The sequence below is a fragment of the Pangasianodon hypophthalmus genome, chromosome 23, assembly GCF_027358585.1.
Source record: "Pangasianodon hypophthalmus isolate fPanHyp1 chromosome 23, fPanHyp1.pri, whole genome shotgun sequence".
Lineage (NCBI taxonomy): Eukaryota > Metazoa > Chordata > Actinopteri > Siluriformes > Pangasiidae > Pangasianodon > Pangasianodon hypophthalmus.
The window spans coordinates 3,005,001-3,023,495 of record NC_069732.1 but is presented as its reverse complement, the minus strand read 5'-3'; the positions used below and the strand labels follow the sequence as shown (position 1 = coordinate 3,023,495).

Here is an 18,495-nt window from a genome sequence, read left to right as displayed (position 1 = left end):
ATTTGATGCACTGCTCAAAATTCAAAACACATGACAAAGATCCAAGACAAGTCTTTTCTGTTTTACTTTTTTTTTTATTACCGTTATTTCCATGTTACGTATTTAAAAATCAAAAAAAGAAAAAAAAATTACTGGGAAAGAGTCCTAAGCGACGGCGGGTCTGTCAGCGCTCGTTAGATTTGGACGTGAAGCGCTAACGCTGACGACCGTCGCAGTCTGGCGCCGCTGCTGGAGCCTCGTATCAGGCTGCGGCTTTCTCACGACGCTGCGAGCCGGAGGATCACGAGTACCGTCTTTCTTCCTCCATCTCAGTCTGAAACGTGGCATCACAGCTCATACATACTTTGGGGTTTTTTTTGGAATCTCGTTCAGAAAGGAGATCAGTACCGCTTGTGTTTGCTGTGAAGGGGAACGCAGCCTTCTCTCCAGATGTGTAAAAACAGTCACGGAATGAGGTGTTGGGAAAAAAAAAAATGAGGTCCTGTTATGATGCAAGAGGTATTCACAATGTCACATTTGTCTTTTTCGAAAGAGGTTATGAAGAATTTCCAGTTCACAGTTGCAAGAAGTGAGAGCATAACTGCAAAAAAAATTTAAAAAAAACAAAACAGAAAAACCCTTCCCACGTGTGAACATGTAAAGAGGCAAAATGCACCGGACTTGATGAATGAACGCTGCTGTTAAAATTCATCGCTGAGGCTTTCTGCTGTACAGGAGTGAAGAGACACGGTGTTCACTTCACAATGAGGTGTTTAATAATAATAATAATAATAACAGTAATACGAGCTCTCATCAAGATGGAGGAGGCTCCTCACGCTGTTAAGCTTTTCTCCACCAGCCGTGTCCACTGCCAGCTTGGGGTTTTCACATACACTGTAAACTTATCGAAGAGTTTCGCTTCCTTCGTTTAGACACATGAGCAGCCAAACACAAGGACAGAAATTCTGTGCCAAGTTACAAGCATTCAGAGATTTTTTTTTCTGAGATGAGGAAATGACTCGTGTCCAGCACCTGATATATTAAAAAAAAAAAAAAAAAAAAACACGAACCAACCAGGTGTGGACACGCCAACACAAAGTCCTGACACATCTGTGCTAAGGACTCGGTGCTCCTGATTGGTTGGTTTAGGCGAGTTTTATGAGAAACTCTAGGCTAACGTTTGAGCGTCCAATCTGATCCACACAGATTCCATAATGCAAGTGGAATCAAGCACAACGTCTCGCTGCGGATCAGGGCGGAGTTTCCCAAAACAGTCACAACACAAACATGGTATAAAAGGAAAAATCCACCCTGAACGACTTTCAAGCTAATCTTTATAATTAACATGTTATCTGGGTTTTTACTTCAAACGTCTATCATGGATGTGATGCTCTATTTTCACTCTCATTAATGGTTTTCCTAAATTACCCACAATTCCATTGGACTGCCTGCTGATAACGATGTAGCAGGATTTAGCCGTCGAATCATCTCTACCTAAAGAGAGCGATGCGGCGGCACTTTAGTGCTTTAGTTTGTCCAGCTCTCTCACTTCCTCCTCTGTACACTCTGCTCAAACAGATCGCCTTCCAAAGCTTCGCAAACTAGAGGAGACGAGTCGTGTAGCTGCTTTGCATTCTGGGACTCTGAGTCCAGCATTCTCATCAACATCTCCACTATTTCTACACTGGATTTCTCATTAATAAGAATTTAGGAGGTAACTGCGAAACCTGACCGTTATCCCTTCTGTTTGAGATCTTGGATATTTTTTCTCCTATTAAACGTCATTTTAATTGCGCTAGCTATGACATCATCATTCTGTGACATCAGAGTAACACGCAACCGCTAACGTCTCACAGGAATAATGATAATACAGCACCAACCAACAAATTAGCCCCAGAATCACTAAACACATCACAGGCATTTCAGTATAAGCTTGTTTCAGGGTGAAGATTTCCTTTAAGATAATGATGAGTTTCAGAAACTGGGCTCTGATTGGACACCACAGTCAGGTGGTACATTCACACTGCGGCAAAGCAAATCACTTCCTGCACCATCTGCGGCTCTAAAGTGTTTACCCGTCTGTTTATCATCGCTGAAGTCACTCTACGTTGACCACTAGTGGGCGGTGCCACCTTTAGTTTACTGCCGGTTGCCATGGTTTCACAAGTAGCTCGTGGCCACTCGGACTGTATATCTAACCTACAGAACGTATGCGAAAGCATGTGAATAAACTGCAGGCATGATTCAGTATCCGTTGCCACAAAACTCCATCTTGACTCGTTCACACCAAAGCTCGCGCGGCAAAAACACTGTTGCAGTGAATCGACAGCTCTCGGCTGGAGTGAACTACTTCACATCCTCTGCACTGGATTTTTAATTTCCATGCAAGATAAATCGGAGGAGGGCTGAAAAAATGCTCAACATCGCTCGCGTCACTTCAGTTTCCTCTTACATCATCATCATAATAATAATAATAATAATAATGATAATAATAATAATAATAAAAAAAACACACTTTCAGCACCGGTAACTGCGAAGTCTTTCCTTCTTTTCTCCAATACCTTTCAAGTCAGATTTTGTTCGGACACTTCAAACAAAACAAAACAAAACAAAAAAAGCATAAAAGAACCAAGAGCCTGGTGTTCACCTGATGTTCATTCTTCTTGGCAAATATGTGAGGGTAGGACGTTTATTTCAGGAGAGGAAGAAAAGGGATGCTGGGAGAAAAGACGCTCTGTTGTTAATTTAAATATTTCTAAAACTAATTCTGCTAATCTGTCGTTTTGGCTGTTTTTCTGTTTTTTGTTCTCCGTGCAGACGTGTAGAACACTCGTGCCGGTGGGGACGAAGGAGGCGGTTACCTCGACCTCAGCCTCGAGGCAGATTACAAAACAAAACCCCAAAACAAACAGACAAAAAATAATAATCTAGCGTTTGGCGGCGCTCACGCCGACAAGACCGAGTCCTTCTGTGTTTGCTGTGCTTGTGAGCGCTGCACAGATTTCTGGTCCATGTCACGGAAGTGTTTCTCCACCTGCACACACACAGATTATAAACACGTTTTAAATAAATGCCAAAAGACAAAACAGGAAGGCAGTCTACGCCTATGTAGCTACGCAGCTTCCTGAATCGACCAAATTAAAAAAAATAAAAAAGTTTTAAAATCTGTCCTGTTTTTAATAATTGGTTCTTTCGTTTCTCGCATGGATCGTTCAAGAAAACATCACAATCCCCCTCACCAGGAGTTGTGATGCACATTGTGCAGTGTAGAAATGTTCGTAAATATCGTGATCTATTTTTCCCCCCCACATCCATTTCACACGCAGGAGTCGTGTGTGATGTTATGATCAGAGCTCTACAGTAAACCTATGATAAGATTTACATTTTAATATTAATATTAAATGATACCATTTTGATTGCAGGAATATGAACTATTTTTTTCGCCATGCGTCTGTTAAAAGCAGGACTTACAATTTTGCGTACGTGTCCTAGCGCACTGCCCTCTTTGCCTCTGCAGTTGTCTGCTCGGTACGGCGGCGTGATGATGACATCATCCATCACCACGATGTTCTTCTCCTGCCACTTGCAGTCTTTGATGCTGCAGAATTAACGAGAGAAAACGTTATGAGACATTTCAGGTGTTCGGTCAGACACAGATCTGGGAGGGAAAAGTATCCCGGACCTTAGTAACGTTTTCTACGTGAATGAAAGCGCAGCGCTAGTTTAAACAGCTCTCACGTTTTATGAATGGTCTGGAACAGCTGCTGGCCCTCCACCGAGACTCCGGCGCTGATCGCATACGCCTGCGACAACTTGTCTTCCTTTTCCGCCCGAGCTCTGCTGGCGAGCTGGAGGAGAAACGAGTGGAGGAAGAGGAGAAGAGATCTTCACGTACACGCTCGACTCTGCGGTAATCAAATAAATAACACTTTCTGAATGAACGAGACGCGAGTCCTTACCTTGCTGAAATTGAGAGACGCTAAAGGGGGCGGAGTCCCGCTGCGCTCGTTGATGGTGTCCACTTTGGACACGTAGGCTAAGTTAACCAGGATGACGTCGTTAAGGTGGGACTTCCCGCTGGATGAGGGGCATTCTGGGAAAAAAGAGCGGTCAAGGACACCAACAGCGCACGCGCAGAGGCTGAATAAACAACGATCACAGAACATTTTTAAACGCGCTGCTTGAAATGATAAACTCCGATTACAAGAGAATAGATTTAAAATAATCTCCAAACTATAAAGGTACGATACACGACATGCATCATGACAGACGTTTACTCACAAACTGCTGACAACACAGTAATGCAGCAATAATAATAATAATAATAATAATAGTGTTTAATTTTTAACACCATGCCAGCGTCTAGGGCAAGATTCATGGCAGGAGCAATGTAATTAATAAACAAACAAACAAATAAATAAATAAATAAGCAACAACAACAAAAAAGAGTAAATAGGCATACAAATAAACCTACACACATAAATACAATAGTAAATTTTAATGGTAAAATATGATTTAAAAGAATAAAAGTATAAAATATTCCGTACTGAGCAAGTTTAAAATATATATGAGTTGTTTCAAATTTATTTGGGATAATAAATAATAATAAATTTATGATATAAGTAATAATAATTATACATTTGCTTATTATTAATCAACACATTTATAATTTGTACAGTGAAACACTGGAAAAGAGAACTGAAAAACATTTTATAATTTTAAACCTTAAGTAATAAAATATTTACATCACATCAGCTGCTTCAATTTAAAAAAAAAAAAATAAAAAATAATAATCAAAAATGCAATATTGAACTTATATCACCACATCGCTCAGCCCTACTCTAAACTGTTATATCGATCCTAACATAGTAAGCAAGTTCCTGATAAACTGAACGGAAATATTTACAATAAATAGCTTTAAACACTTTAATCAGTTCCTTGGTGAGGTGATGACACTTAAGGAAATTTATTAATATTTTGCAATATCGCAACAAGGAAATGATTTTTATGGCGATATCACGATATAATATCGATATCGTGATAAATTACGTCACGGTACACTTTTCTGAGATCTAACATCTTTTTAAAACGAGAAATTACAAACTGACTAGAAGCAGCTGATCTCATGTTAAAGAACTTATTTTTATTTACTATAAAAATTTTCTTCCTTTTCAGTTTTCAGTCATTTTTTTGTAGGCATTAAATAAAAGCATTATTTGTCCTCAAGTGTATATATATATAGCCCTGTATATCGTGATAGATATGTATCATACAAGGAGACACGTCTTGGTAAACTCGTGATATTTTCCGTCATATCGCCCCACCCCTAATATAAACACAAAATTTCCGGCGTGGACTAAAACAACCAATGAGGGAGGTGATCTCCGTCCGGTTCTAAGCGAAATCTAGAGCGGTTCCTCCGCAGTGAGAACACGATTCAACCCTGAATTAAACCGACACACCGTGTTTTTTTTTTTTTTCACAAAATCCAGACGTACAGACTATTACTTCATCGTTTACTATTTAATACCCGGCTGCGTTTTCTCCGCAGTGTATTTCCGTGACTTTCTGACGTACATGTCATAGGTTTCTGTCTTTATTTTTGCTTGTAAGCAGCTAAAACGTGACACTGTGAGCAGATACAGCGCCGTCTGTCATCACCCACTGAGCCACATGCTGCTGTCACTACACACACACACACTCTCACACACACACACACTCTCACACACACACACACTCTCACACACACACACACTCTCACACACACACTCTCTCACACACACACTCTCTCACACACACACTCTCTCACACACACACTCTCTCACACACACACACACACTCTCTCTCACACACACACTCTCTCTCACACACACACTCTCTCTCACACACACACTCTCTCTCACACACACACTCTCTCTCACACACACTCTCACACACTCTCACTCTCACACACTCTCTCACACACACTCTCTCACACACACTCTCTCACACACTCTCTCACACACACACACACTCTCTCACACACACACACACACACTCTCTCACACACACACACACTCTCTCACACACACACACACTCTCACACACTCACTCACACACACTCTCACACACTCACTCACACACTCACTCACACACTCACTCACACACTCACTCACACACTCTCACACACTCTCACACTCACTCACACACTCACTCACACACTCACTCACTCACACACTCACTCACTCACACACTCACTCACACACTCACTCACACACTCACTCACACACTCTCTCTCTCTCTCACACACACACACACTCTCTCACACACACACACACTCTCACACACACACACACTCTCTCACACACACACACACACACACTCTCACACACACTCTCTCTCTCACACACACACTCTCTCTCTCACACACACACTCTCTCTCTCACACACACACACCAAGACGTCGAGGGTCCAGGAGCTGTTTGTGAAGGATAAATCTCAGGACTCCTGAAACACACACATGAGTCAACATCACAGTCAATCAATCAAACTCCTGAAAAACTTCTCCTTCGTCCGTCACCTTTACAATAATTATATCATTAATTAATTTTTTCTGCGTGTCCGTTTGTGAACAGAGAAACTGAAGTTCCTTACTCCGTACCCAAGTATAATAACGCTCTGCACATGCTGTGTCGTGCACGAGACCGCGAAACCTGTGTAAGGAAAATTCCTTTGACTTTTATGCTGCATTCGTGATCAAGTGGGAAATGGAAACTTCCCAGTAGGAAAGATCTGAATGAAGCGCTCTTTAACTCGTAATTCCTACTCAGGAAGTTTCTCGAGAGCTTCGACTTCTCCGAGTTGCGTTTCCGTGACGTCGCTTCAACATGGCGGCGCTCGTAGCGAACATTAAAACAAGAAATAACAGCGTGATTTACGGTTTATAAGCCGTGTTTTGAGTTTTGGTTTATATTTGAAATCGCTAAACACCAGGTGATACTTTGATAATTAAAATATTAATTCATTTTCCGCAAGATATTTTGATCAAACTGCATCTTCTTGTAATTTTTTGCACAGCGAATTATCACAAACAACTCTTTAATTCCAGTTTTCGTAGACAGCTTGCAGACGGAAGATGTTCTGAGATGAGGAGAAGACACAGTTTGTGTAAACGCTCCAGAGTTGCATTAGTCACTTACTACGCACGCACGTTACTGACCTAATACAACGTTAATAAATTGTTACAGTAGCACTCACTAATAAACCTGGATTTTTTTTTTTAAAGTTCAGTGATCAAGGCTTTGAGGGTCACAGAAAATTCGTAACGTCTGTTTGAGGCAGTTTGGCCAAAACATTTGTTCCTGGTTTATTTTCTTTATTGAATAAGTTGTAAGTCGAGTTGTGTTTGCGTTGTGTAGCGAGGCAGGAATTCGGTCCTGAAATACAGCAACCGCACCCGAAAAACAAACAAACAAATAAAAAAACAACAACACATGACTGAAACCCAAAGAGTAAACTTCATCATAACTGCACTAGCAATAACAATGTCACCTTGTGACGTCATCACGGGACACATCGCACAAAATTACAGCTCTGACCGAAACATTATCACCTGAATCACTGAACACGCTGGAAGGATTTCAGTATAAACATATTACACACACACACACACACACACACACACACACACACACACCTGGATGCAATGTCATTCAAGGTTTCACGTGGGTGTCACGGAAGAACACTGAAATCCTGTGCTGCCTTTTTTGTTTTTATTTTTAGGATTCTACACATATTTTGACCCCATGACCCCATGACCTCATGACCCCAAGACGAGGTCTGTGTAAATCATGTGTAAAAATATTTTGCAGTGATCACAGGTAAGCTTAAAAAACAAAAAAAAAAAAAAACAAAAGCAGTACTGGAGGGAAAATCAGGATCAGATCCTCTGTGATTTATTTATTTATTATTATTTATTGGCTATGACACAGTGTAACTCATTAAGAAGCCATTTTTTTTTACTTTAAAAGGGGTGTGTTAGTGGGGGAATGGCTAAAAGGTTACACCAGAACCACCACCTTAACCCACAGCATCTGTATTAAACATCTAAATTATCATTTTAATGTTTATTAAAAAAAAAAAACCACGTTGACTGAGAGACTCATTTATTCCATTCGCTTAAACAGTAACAGTTAGTTAGCTTAGCATAGCTAGCGCAGTATAGCATAACTAGCCTGGAGACGACTACAGCCCGGATTTTTCATTTTTGTTTGAATAAATAAAGGATACTCAAAGTCAGCATCTTGGTCTGATAGTCGAAAGCGACGACTTCTCCCTGTAAGCGCTGTCCCAGGCAGGTGAGGCAGGCGACATGGCTCCCGATGCTGAAATACTCCCCCGGTCCCGGAGCCGCCATCTTCTCCGCCAAACGCAAGCAGCCGGAGCGCAGGACGGAGCGCGTACGTGCTTACGTCAGCGTGCGTAGTGACGACACCACGGCCAATCAGAGAGGGCGGGGGGCGGGGCTACATGGGGCGGGGGGGGGCGTATGGGTGCAATAATAATAATAATAATGATAATAATAATTGTTTAGAATAGGATATATACTGAATATTATTATTATTATTATTATTATTGTTTAGAATAGGATATATATCATTATTATTACTTTTAATAATAATAATAATAATAATAATAATTGTTTAGAATAGGATATATACTGAATATTATTATTATTATCATTATTATTATTATTATTATTATTATTATTATTATTATTATTATTGTTTAGAATAGGAGATATATATATATATAATCATTATTATTACTTTTAATCATTATAATAATAATAATAATAATAATAATATTCAGTATATATCCTATTCTAAACGATTATTATTATTATTATTATTATTATTGTTATTATTATTATTATTGATAATAGTAATGGCTTATAATAATATATAACAGATTATAATATTGTTTAGAATAGGATATGTGCTGAATATTATTTAATTCTTATTCAGATATCTTTCATGGCAGGATGAAGTCCCAAAAGCTCTTAAAAAAATTAAATGTACCAGTCTCTGAAATTTCACGCAGTAGTTTAGTGTCATAATTAAATATATAAGGAATCAAACACTTCCTTATCGTGGTGTTTTAAACAAATAATCAACGACAGAGTGGTGTGATGAAGCGGAGTTATATTTTCCTATAACATCACGTCAATGTCAGTGATTAGATTTATTATATTTATTAAAGAATGACGTGAGTTTTTTTTCCGTAGAGCTTTAATCTCTGACCGTTACAAAGCGCTGACCCTAGAGACTCCTTTCATAAAGGTTTATTAAACATCTCCTCACAGAAAACTGCACCATATCCCTGGTGATGACTCTCCTCTATATATATATATATATATATATACACACAACTCGTCTATATATATATATATATATATATATATATATATATATATATATATATATATAGCTACTAATCCACTGAGGAACCCCATTCTTTCGAAGAGAGTAGGCATACATCTGCATGGGTCTAATGCTGTACTGTTAAAGACTTTAAAGTAGTAAGTAGCACTTTTATTAGTACTAAAGTAGGATGTAAAGTACTGAATTATTTGCCGTGTTGCTCGAGACAAAGACAGAAGCAGAGGAGCTGAAAGAGACAGCAATTTTAATGAATTATAATCACAGTAATAGATTGCTCAAATAGCGTGTATTGCACATGTGTACACATATATGCACTCTATATACACGTGTGTGTGTGTGTGTGTGTGTATGTGTGTGTGTGTGTAGAGGTTCGAACTTTGTATTATACACACCTTGGTATTGTCGCAACATGAAAGCATCAAGAAAAAAAAAAAAAACACAAGAAATTCGAGGAATGTGCTTCGATAAAATTTTTAACTTCTGCATATCAATATGACCAGAAGAGAAAGAGAGAGAGAAGGAGAGAGAGAGAGAGAAAGAGAGAAAGAGAGAGAAAGAAAAAGAGTGAGAGAGACAGAGTATTAAAAATGCAAAGATTTTAAAGACACCTCCAATCACATACATAGAGCGGCGACAGCGACGTAACTCCAGAACGATGGATAGGACGTGATGTCTCACTTCTTGAAAAAAAAAAAACAAAACAAAAAAAACCAAAAAAAGAAAATATAATATACAATAAACCTCGGCGATCGTTAGGGCACTACATATACACATAATGTGAAATATCAATAAATATACATATTTACTGAATAGCAAAATAGTGCGAATGCTGATACACAACAGTTCTCCCAGTGTCCACCTGCCATTTTATTTATTTATTTATTTGTTTGTTTATTTAGAAAATTTTGTCTGCCTATTGCTCTCACTCCAAAAAAAACCCAAAAAATAGTGCAGACCAAATAGGGACACGCCCACATCCAACATGGCCGCCCATCTGACACACACACCCGAGGACTTTTTTTTTTTTTTTTTTTTTTTTAACAGGGTTGAGACACGAAGCGACGCACGAATGGCGACGAGACACGGTCACAGTACTTCCTGTTTCCACATATATAAATACATAAAGTACGGCGTGTTGAAGTGTCACATGACCGGCTGATCATCCCGACCACGCCCGTATTTTGAAAAACCCGTCCCGCGCGGTAACACGCGAGTGTGTGTCTGTGTGTGAGATTGTAGGCACGTGTGCTCTGAAAACATGAAGTAAAAATGAAACCATGACCACTAACCACTAACCACTGAGGAGTAAAAAACAAAAACAAATAAACAAACAAAAACAAAAAAACAAAAATGGAGATTTTCGACAGAAGTGAAATGTCCAGCTTTGATTTGTTTACACACTGTGAAGCTGTCGAATATTTCAGATTTACAACCGACGTTTTAAGTGAAACGTCTCAATTTCCAAAAAAAAACAACCCTTCATTTCTGACTCCAAATAAATAAAGAGGAGAGAGTCAAGAAAGAGGGAAGTTACAAAGTTCTTTTTTTTTTCTTTTTAAGACATGAAAATTATACAAGACGATCCACACCAGACTGAAGCGAATGCTGGAATCAACTCACATTTTCTTTCCCCACCTCAAAAAAATTTGAAAAGATTTATTAACATTATTAATATATATATGTATGTATATACAACCCATCAAAAGGGGACAACTAGCCTTTCAACAAATATGGTTTGTTAATAATTAACCAGGTTGAGATTTTTACAAAAAAATACATTAAATGTCCGATCCTGAGCTCAATCCTGAAAATATACAGACCTCACAGTGAAGCATGGTGGTGGGAGCATCATGTTGAGCATTACCCTTTTTGCCTCTTGGATGTTTCTGTTTTTTTAAAAAAATTTATTTTACATTTTCTTACAGTTTATCCACTACTGGATAATTAAATAAGGAAACAAAATGCATCCATCAAATCTGTAAATCTTTATATTTAAAGACGTTTTCATCGCCCGCTCTCAGCTCGTAACGCGACTCTTAATGAGCTCTGTATTTAAAGGCGAGACTGTAAAAGTTAGCGTAAGCTGGAATTTGTCTTAGGGTCGATATTAGACAGTTTTAAAAAAGGTGAGTCAGATGAAAACCTTAAAAGTGTGAGAGAAGTGAGAGAAACGGTACATTCAATCTGTGTAGTGTATTACTGGTCCATTGCTCTCAGTTGCTGCTTCTACTCACACCTTAAAACTAATACACTGATTTTTGACACCTAATTGCAATAAACGATGCAAAATAAAAAAAAAATAAAAAGGTTTTCATTTGACTCATCCTTATAGTATCAAATGTAACACATATAAGTTTAAGTGACTCATTAGAGTGATCCAGATCGACCTCGTTACAGTTCCAGATGTTTTTCCTCCAATAAAATATAAAGTCACAAACATTTCTCAGTTCACTTAGATCTGTTTCTTACTTAGCATTTAGTAAAGTTTAACCAAAAATGTTAATACGTATATACACTATATGGCTAAAAGTATGTGCACCCCTGACCATCACACCCATATCTGCTTGTTGAACATCTCATTCCAGATTTATTCCCTCTTTGCTGTTATAATAAGCTCCACTCTTCTGGGAAGCTTTGCACTAGATGTTGGAGCGTGGCTGTGGGGATTTGTGTTCATTCAGCTACAAGAGCATTAGTGAGATCAGGCGCTGATGTTGGGATGTCGAGGAGGTCTGGGGTTCAGTCGGTGTTCCAGTTCATCCCAAAGGTGTTCAGTGGGGTTGAGGTCAGGGCTCTGTGCAGGACACTCGAGTTCTTCCACTCCAACCTTCACACACCATGTCTTCATGGAGCTCGCTTTGTGCACAGGGGCATTGTCATGCTGGAGCAGGTTTGAGTCTCTTAGTTCCAGTGAAGGGAAATTGTAACGCTACAGCACACAGAGACGCTCTATACAATTGTGTGCTTCCAATTTTGTGGCAACAGTTTGGGGAAGAAGCACATATGGGTGTGATGGTCAGGGGTGCACATACTTTTGGCCATATAGTGTATTATATACTCTAGGAGTGTAACGATTTAACAATTTGGATCGATGCATCGATTTAAAAGGCAACGACTGAAATGAACCGATGCAACAATCATACATGGATTATTATTGATTATAATTTAATACAAATTGATTATTATCTAAAAAGGACAAGCAACTGGTGTGTAAAAAAAAAAAATCATATTTTTAAACTGATGTGTAAATAATTTAACAGGCGAGCTGCTCGTGACTTCTACTCCTCTTCATCATTCATGAATTAACTGTACGCCTACACCGGATTCTGAGGAAACAGAACAGCATCGAATCGTAACCGTATCCGATTCAGCTGTATTGTTAAATATCAAATCGTTGCCTTAAGAATCAAAACCATATCGTATGGTATCATGAGGAAGCCTGAGGTTTACATTCCTAATACACACACGTACAGACAGTATACACACACACGCGCTGTGCTGTGTTTCCTGCAGGTCGTCCCTGTGGGTTCTGACGCTGGTCTTTGCTCAAACCTACACACCGCCTCCTTTTAGAGCGGCTCAGCTGGTTTAAAGCGAAACTCAGCTGCTTTTCACTTTAATCTCGACAGCGTATGTGCGATTACTCCAGACAAGGAGTTGGGACGGGACGTTTCTGTTTACTTACATACTCTTCATGACGTAATGCGATGACAGGATAGACAGACAGACAGACAGAGAGAGGACTAATATGTGTGTGTGTACGCCTGAAATACACTTAAAATATACTTCAAACAGGAAGGAAGCTATTGAAAGAAAAACCAGTGCAGACATCTGACCTTGCTGTGACCTTGACCATGTTTGGACCAATTCCAACATCTAACCAGTTCATGTGCTGGTTACGATGATCGTTCCATACAAATCCTACAAACATTCAACCACTCGTTCTTGTGATATCGCGGTAACGACAATCCCGGACGGACGGACGGACGACCCAAAAACGTAACGACTCCCTCACTCAGTGAAGCAAAGACCGAAGCCATGTGCGTTACGATGGAATAATTCTGCTTTAGATTTTTTTTTCCTAAGAATAACGTTTCTTTTTTGTAAACGTGAAGACAGCTTTTCCACATGGACGTGTTGATGTTTTTTCTGTACATCTTGACATGAAGTGGGTTCTAATTTCGAATGATCCGCAATATTTCTGTCTCGTTTAAAAGAAAAAAAAAAAAAGAACTATGTCCAATTTCTTTCTGCCCCAGAGTGTAGGTCAGGGATTCCCAAAATGACCGCAAATAGACATTAGACATTTTCTGGCATGTTGGTTTCTCCTCGTTATTACTGTCACGCTTGCGAATCCATCTTCAGTAAAGCCTTCAGTATAATTTCATGTTTGAGTTCTTGCCTTCTGTTGTTCCTCCGAGTCAGAGTCACTCGATGTTGGGGAGGAACTAGCGGTAGATGAACTGAGAAATATGACCTTTTTTTTTTTTTTAACACCACTGAACTCCTACATTAGAGACAAACGAGGAGTTTTGTGACTGATTTGTTTGAATGTGACTTTGTTTGAAAATCCTTTTTCGTAGAGCTATATTCGTGATATTAATTTGTAAAATAAATGAATAAAGCAAAAGAAGAGATGGTGTAGGCAATGTGAATGCTTAATTAACTTAAGTAGCATTCTTCAATATATTATTATTATTATTATTATTATTATTATTATTATTTTTACATTTGTGCTTTAATGCTCGGGTTAGTACACAGTGCTGTCTCTTCTCTATCTTCGGGTTGTTGGAAAGAGCTCACTTGAAAACATTTTAAAGAAATGCAAAGTTGTCCCCAAACTTCAGACAGGCAGTGCGTACACTCTTAGAAAAAAAGAAGAAAAAAAACCAACAAGAAGAACAACAAGATAAAACAAGTCCATCAAAAAGTTCCTTGTGTAGTTAAGGGTTCCTAGACAAGTATCACGAGGAACGCTTTCTAATCATCTGTAAAGGGACAACGAAGAACCATTATGAGATCTAAACTTTTTTCCTAAGAGTGTATACTGTTTATACGTTTATTATAATCTTATTATAATCATTAGTGTTATAAAGAAATGCGCCGGGTTAAGCCCCGCCCACATGGAAGATTACCGGCAGAAGTTTCTACTAAAAAACTGAACGTCATAACAGACTGAATATTAATAAACACGTGGACTGAAATCAGCCCAAATGTGACGTTTCTGTAAAAAACCAACAACAAAAAAACAAACAAACAAAAAAAAAAAGTCAAAAATCACTCATAAACACTTATAAAACAATAAACCATTACGAAAATAAAATTCATCTGGTGCAAAAATAATAGCAGAAATAAAGCTCTGTGATTAGAACGGGTGAGTGTCGTAGTGTCTCAGTGGTGTTTGACCTTATTGCCTGCATTTTTAATAAGAAAAACTTAAAAAAAATAAAATAAAAGTCTGCAATTGTTGTGTTGTGTGTTTAAGGAACAAAAAGAAAAAAAGAAAAAAAAACAAAAAGAACAAACAAACAAACAAACAAAAAAAACATCATACCTGCCCTTAAAACCCTGATGCCACATTCATCGCGCAGTGACACGACATAACATATACACATCAATATATATATATATGTATATATGTATGTATGTATATATGTATATAGATATAAAAACCAACTGTGCATCCGCACGCAGCACATTACACACTTTTATCCATACAGAATATTTTAAATCGACTGAGCAGATTAACACTGATAGCTGTTTTTGTGTGTGTGTGTGTGTGTGTGTGTGTGTGTTAGATTTTCATATAAAAAAGAGAAACATCTCCATATAAAAGTGAACACAGACACTTAATCTTCAGAAGAAAAATAAAAAAACAAACAAAACAAACAGAAACCGAAGTTTCCTGAAGAGAGAAGAGAGAAAAGAGTCGAGCATGTGTTATGTACAAGGGACGAAAAAAAGTGACCGAAAAACACAAAAGCAACACGAGTTGGTCATCATCATCATCATCATCATCATCATCGGAGAATCAGAGAAGCGTCACGATGTGATCGCACACCACACCGGGGCAACGCAAAGTAGCAAGGCTTAAGTTCTGACCTTTGACCCCTGATCTGACAGGAGGAGAGGAAACGAATGGAGGAGTCCGAGCTGAGTGCTCCGAAAAAACAAAATGGCTGAAATTCGGCGCTTTCGCCTGACGAGATTAAGGCAGAGAGGAAATTCTGAACAAGTTCAGCATGAGAGGTGTGTTACTGTGGATGTCTGATGCAGTAGTTGGTGTGTCTTTGTGTGTGTGTGTGTGTGTGTGTGTGTTTGAAACATTAATTGTAGTATAAAAGGCACCGAGTCGGCCCACGTTCCCTTGTAAAACAAATACCAAAACCATCCATGTTTTTAATTCAGTCAGTGAGTCAGTCAGTGATTCAGTGAGTCAGTCAATGGGTCAGTGATTCAGTCAGTAAGTGAATCAGTGAGGGAAATAAGTGAGTCAGTCAGTGATTCAGTGAGTCAGAGTGATTCAGTGAGTCAGTCAGTGATTCAGCGAGTCAGTGATTCAGTCAGTGGGTTAGTGAATCAGTGAGTCAGTCAGTGATTCAGGGAGTCAGTGATTCAGTCAGTGGGTTAGTGAATCAGTGAGTCAGTCAGTGATTCAGGGAGTCAGTGATTCAGTCAGTGGGTTAGTGAATCAGTGAGTCAGTCAGTCAGTGATTCAGTCAGTGGGTTAGTGAATCAGTAAGTCAGTGAGTTAGTGATTCAGTGAGTGAGTGAGTGATTCAGTGAGTTAATCAGTCAGTGTGCTTTCTTCTTGTGTGTTTGTGCGTGAAGCAATATGATTGTTATGTGACTCCAAAAAAAAAAAAAAAATCCCAACGTCATCATCCTCGAGCGCCGAAAAAGGTCACGGGTTCCATCTCCACAAATGGACAAATACAAAACACACACACATATATACCTGTACATGTGTAATATTCATACACGTCTGTGTGCTTTTATAATCGTACATAAAGATCGTCAGTTTCAACGTGGTTAAAAACCTCTGAGCTCCGTCACGTTTGAGCGTCTGCTTTGAAATCTTTTTGCATCTCGTACAGGAAATGTAGGTTTTTTTTTCCACTTTATGCTCCTTTGCCATGACAACATCCCAGCGTCGTCTCTTTGCACGTGTTCCATGAAAGGAGCGGAAAATAGAACAGTTTAAAAAAAAAAAAAAAAAAACGGGTCCTGCTCCCGGATGTGTGTTCGGCGGCCCACCGGTCCTCTTCCTCCTCCTCTTCCTCCTCCTCATGTGGGAGTGGAGCGGAGTTCTGCGTACGTCCATCGAGCACCTGGAGAACGAGTGAAGGAACCGATCAAAGAGCTGCGTGGAAGGAAAGGACGAGTGACTCAAAGGCGAGCGTCGCTGCCGAGCAGGTGTGGACGTGGCCACGGCGTCGTGCTGGACGTTTTTCCCTCCTACAGCACGGGCTCCTCCTCCATCGGCTCCTCAGCAGCCCTGAAACAAACAACAATGACATGTCATCACTTTTATCCATTTAGAGTTACACTATTTACAGATTTGCTTCTTACTGTTACAAAGTACTGACACTGGAGACTCCTTCCATAAATGTTAAATAAACTTTTTCTTAGAGAAAACATCACCTATCAACGATCACACACATTTTTAAATCCGTTTATTATTACTGAAGCGAGTTCACTGTGATTGAGCTGTTGCTATAGAAACGATAACGTATTAGAGCGAGCGCATTAATATAAAGCTGTGATTTACAGCTGCACTACTGTCAGAGCTGCTGTTCTAGAGAATTAATCAACACCTTCTGACCAATCAGAATCCAGAATTCGACAGCACTGTGGTTTAACTATTATTGCTCATTAAAGGTATGACTCATAATAAGATCTTCAAAGACGTCTAAAAATAAAAGATAATGAGGAAGATAATCCTTTTATTAAACCTTTTAATCTGATTACGGTGTGTGTGTGTGTGCGTATGTGTGTGTGCGTGTGTGTGCGCGTGTGTGCGCACCTGCTGCTCTGTGAGGAGGACGCCGTGTGCTCCGCGTCCACAGTGAGAGACGCCATGGCCGTCACCGTGTCCGCTTCGTCCTTCTCTCGCCGCTGAGCGTCCTGCAGAGACTGAGACACTGTGGGCGCTAATCTCTGTACTGAGGACCAGTGTTTACCTACAGAGAGAGAGAGAGAGAGAGAGAGAGAGAGAGAGAGAGGGGGGCAAAGAGATAAAGATACAGAGATGGAGAGATACACAGAAAGAGAGACAGAGAGAGATACAGACATAAAGAGAGAGGGAAAGATAGAAAGAGACACAGACAGAGAGACAAACAAAGACAGAGAGAGAAAAAGAGCAAGTGACAACAGATAGAAAAAACAAAGAGAAAGACAGACACAGGGACAGAAAGAGAGACAGAAAGAGAGACAGATGGAGAGATACACAAAGAGAGACAGAGGGAGATACAGACATAAAGAGAAGGAAAGATAGAAAGAGGCACAGAAGGAGAGACAAAAAAAGAGAGAGAAAAAGAGCAAGTGACAACAGATAGAAAAAACAAAGACACAGAGGGACAGAGAGAGAGACAGAGGGAGATACAGACATAAAGAGAGAGGGAAAGATAGAAAGAGACACAGACGGAGAGACAAACGGAGAGAGAAAAAGAGCAAGTGACAACAGATAGAAAAAACAAAGAGACAGAGAGAGAGACAGAGAGAGAGACAGAGAGAGAGAGACAGACAGACATTGTTAATAATTCAATTCAATGTTATTTGGACAGCGCTTTTAACAATGCACATTGTCACAGAGCAGCTTTACAGAAATATACAAATTCCGGATATAAATTTATCTCTTTTTAAAATGTGTGTAAATGTTAAAATAAATGTTAAAATAAATTTAATAATAATGTGTGGTGTCAGTAATAGCACTATAACTAATCTATATTCTGTATAATACTGTATTTTGTTATTATTTTCATGAGTACCAAACAGGGACATGTGGGTCATAATACAAGTCACTGATTGGTCAAATATAATAATCAGAGACCCATTATTAAAAAACCTATCAAATTACATATTAACACATCTC

The 18,495-nt window shown here is 39.1% G+C and overlaps 2 protein-coding genes across 5 annotated transcripts in view; both read right to left on the bottom strand.

The window, feature by feature from the left end:
• Positions 1-673: 673 nt before the first annotated feature.
• Positions 674-8,422, bottom strand: lsm12a (LSM12 homolog a). Its single transcript, XM_034298756.2, has 5 exons — positions 8,248-8,422; positions 3,939-4,072; positions 3,718-3,827; positions 3,451-3,577; positions 674-3,013 (listed from the first exon to the last, which is right to left on the bottom strand). The coding sequence occupies exons 1-5, from the start codon at positions 8,372-8,374 to the stop codon at positions 2,924-2,926; spliced, it is 588 nt and encodes a 195-aa protein (XP_034154647.2). The 5' UTR covers positions 8,375-8,422; the 3' UTR covers positions 674-2,923.
• A 1,206-nt stretch (positions 8,423-9,628) lies between these two features.
• hdac5 (histone deacetylase 5) overlaps positions 9,629-18,495 on the bottom strand; it is a 104,514-nt gene continuing 95,647 nt past the window's right edge. For all 4 annotated transcript variants that reach the window (XM_053228269.1, XM_053228266.1, XM_053228268.1 and 1 more), the window contains 2 exons: positions 17,428-17,584; positions 9,629-16,899 (listed from right to left, as the gene is read on the bottom strand). In XM_053228269.1, coding sequence (XP_053084244.1) covers positions 16,860-16,899; positions 17,428-17,584 — 197 coding nt within the window. In that variant the 3' untranslated portion in view covers positions 9,629-16,859. The remainder of the gene's footprint in view (positions 16,900-17,427; positions 17,585-18,495) is intronic.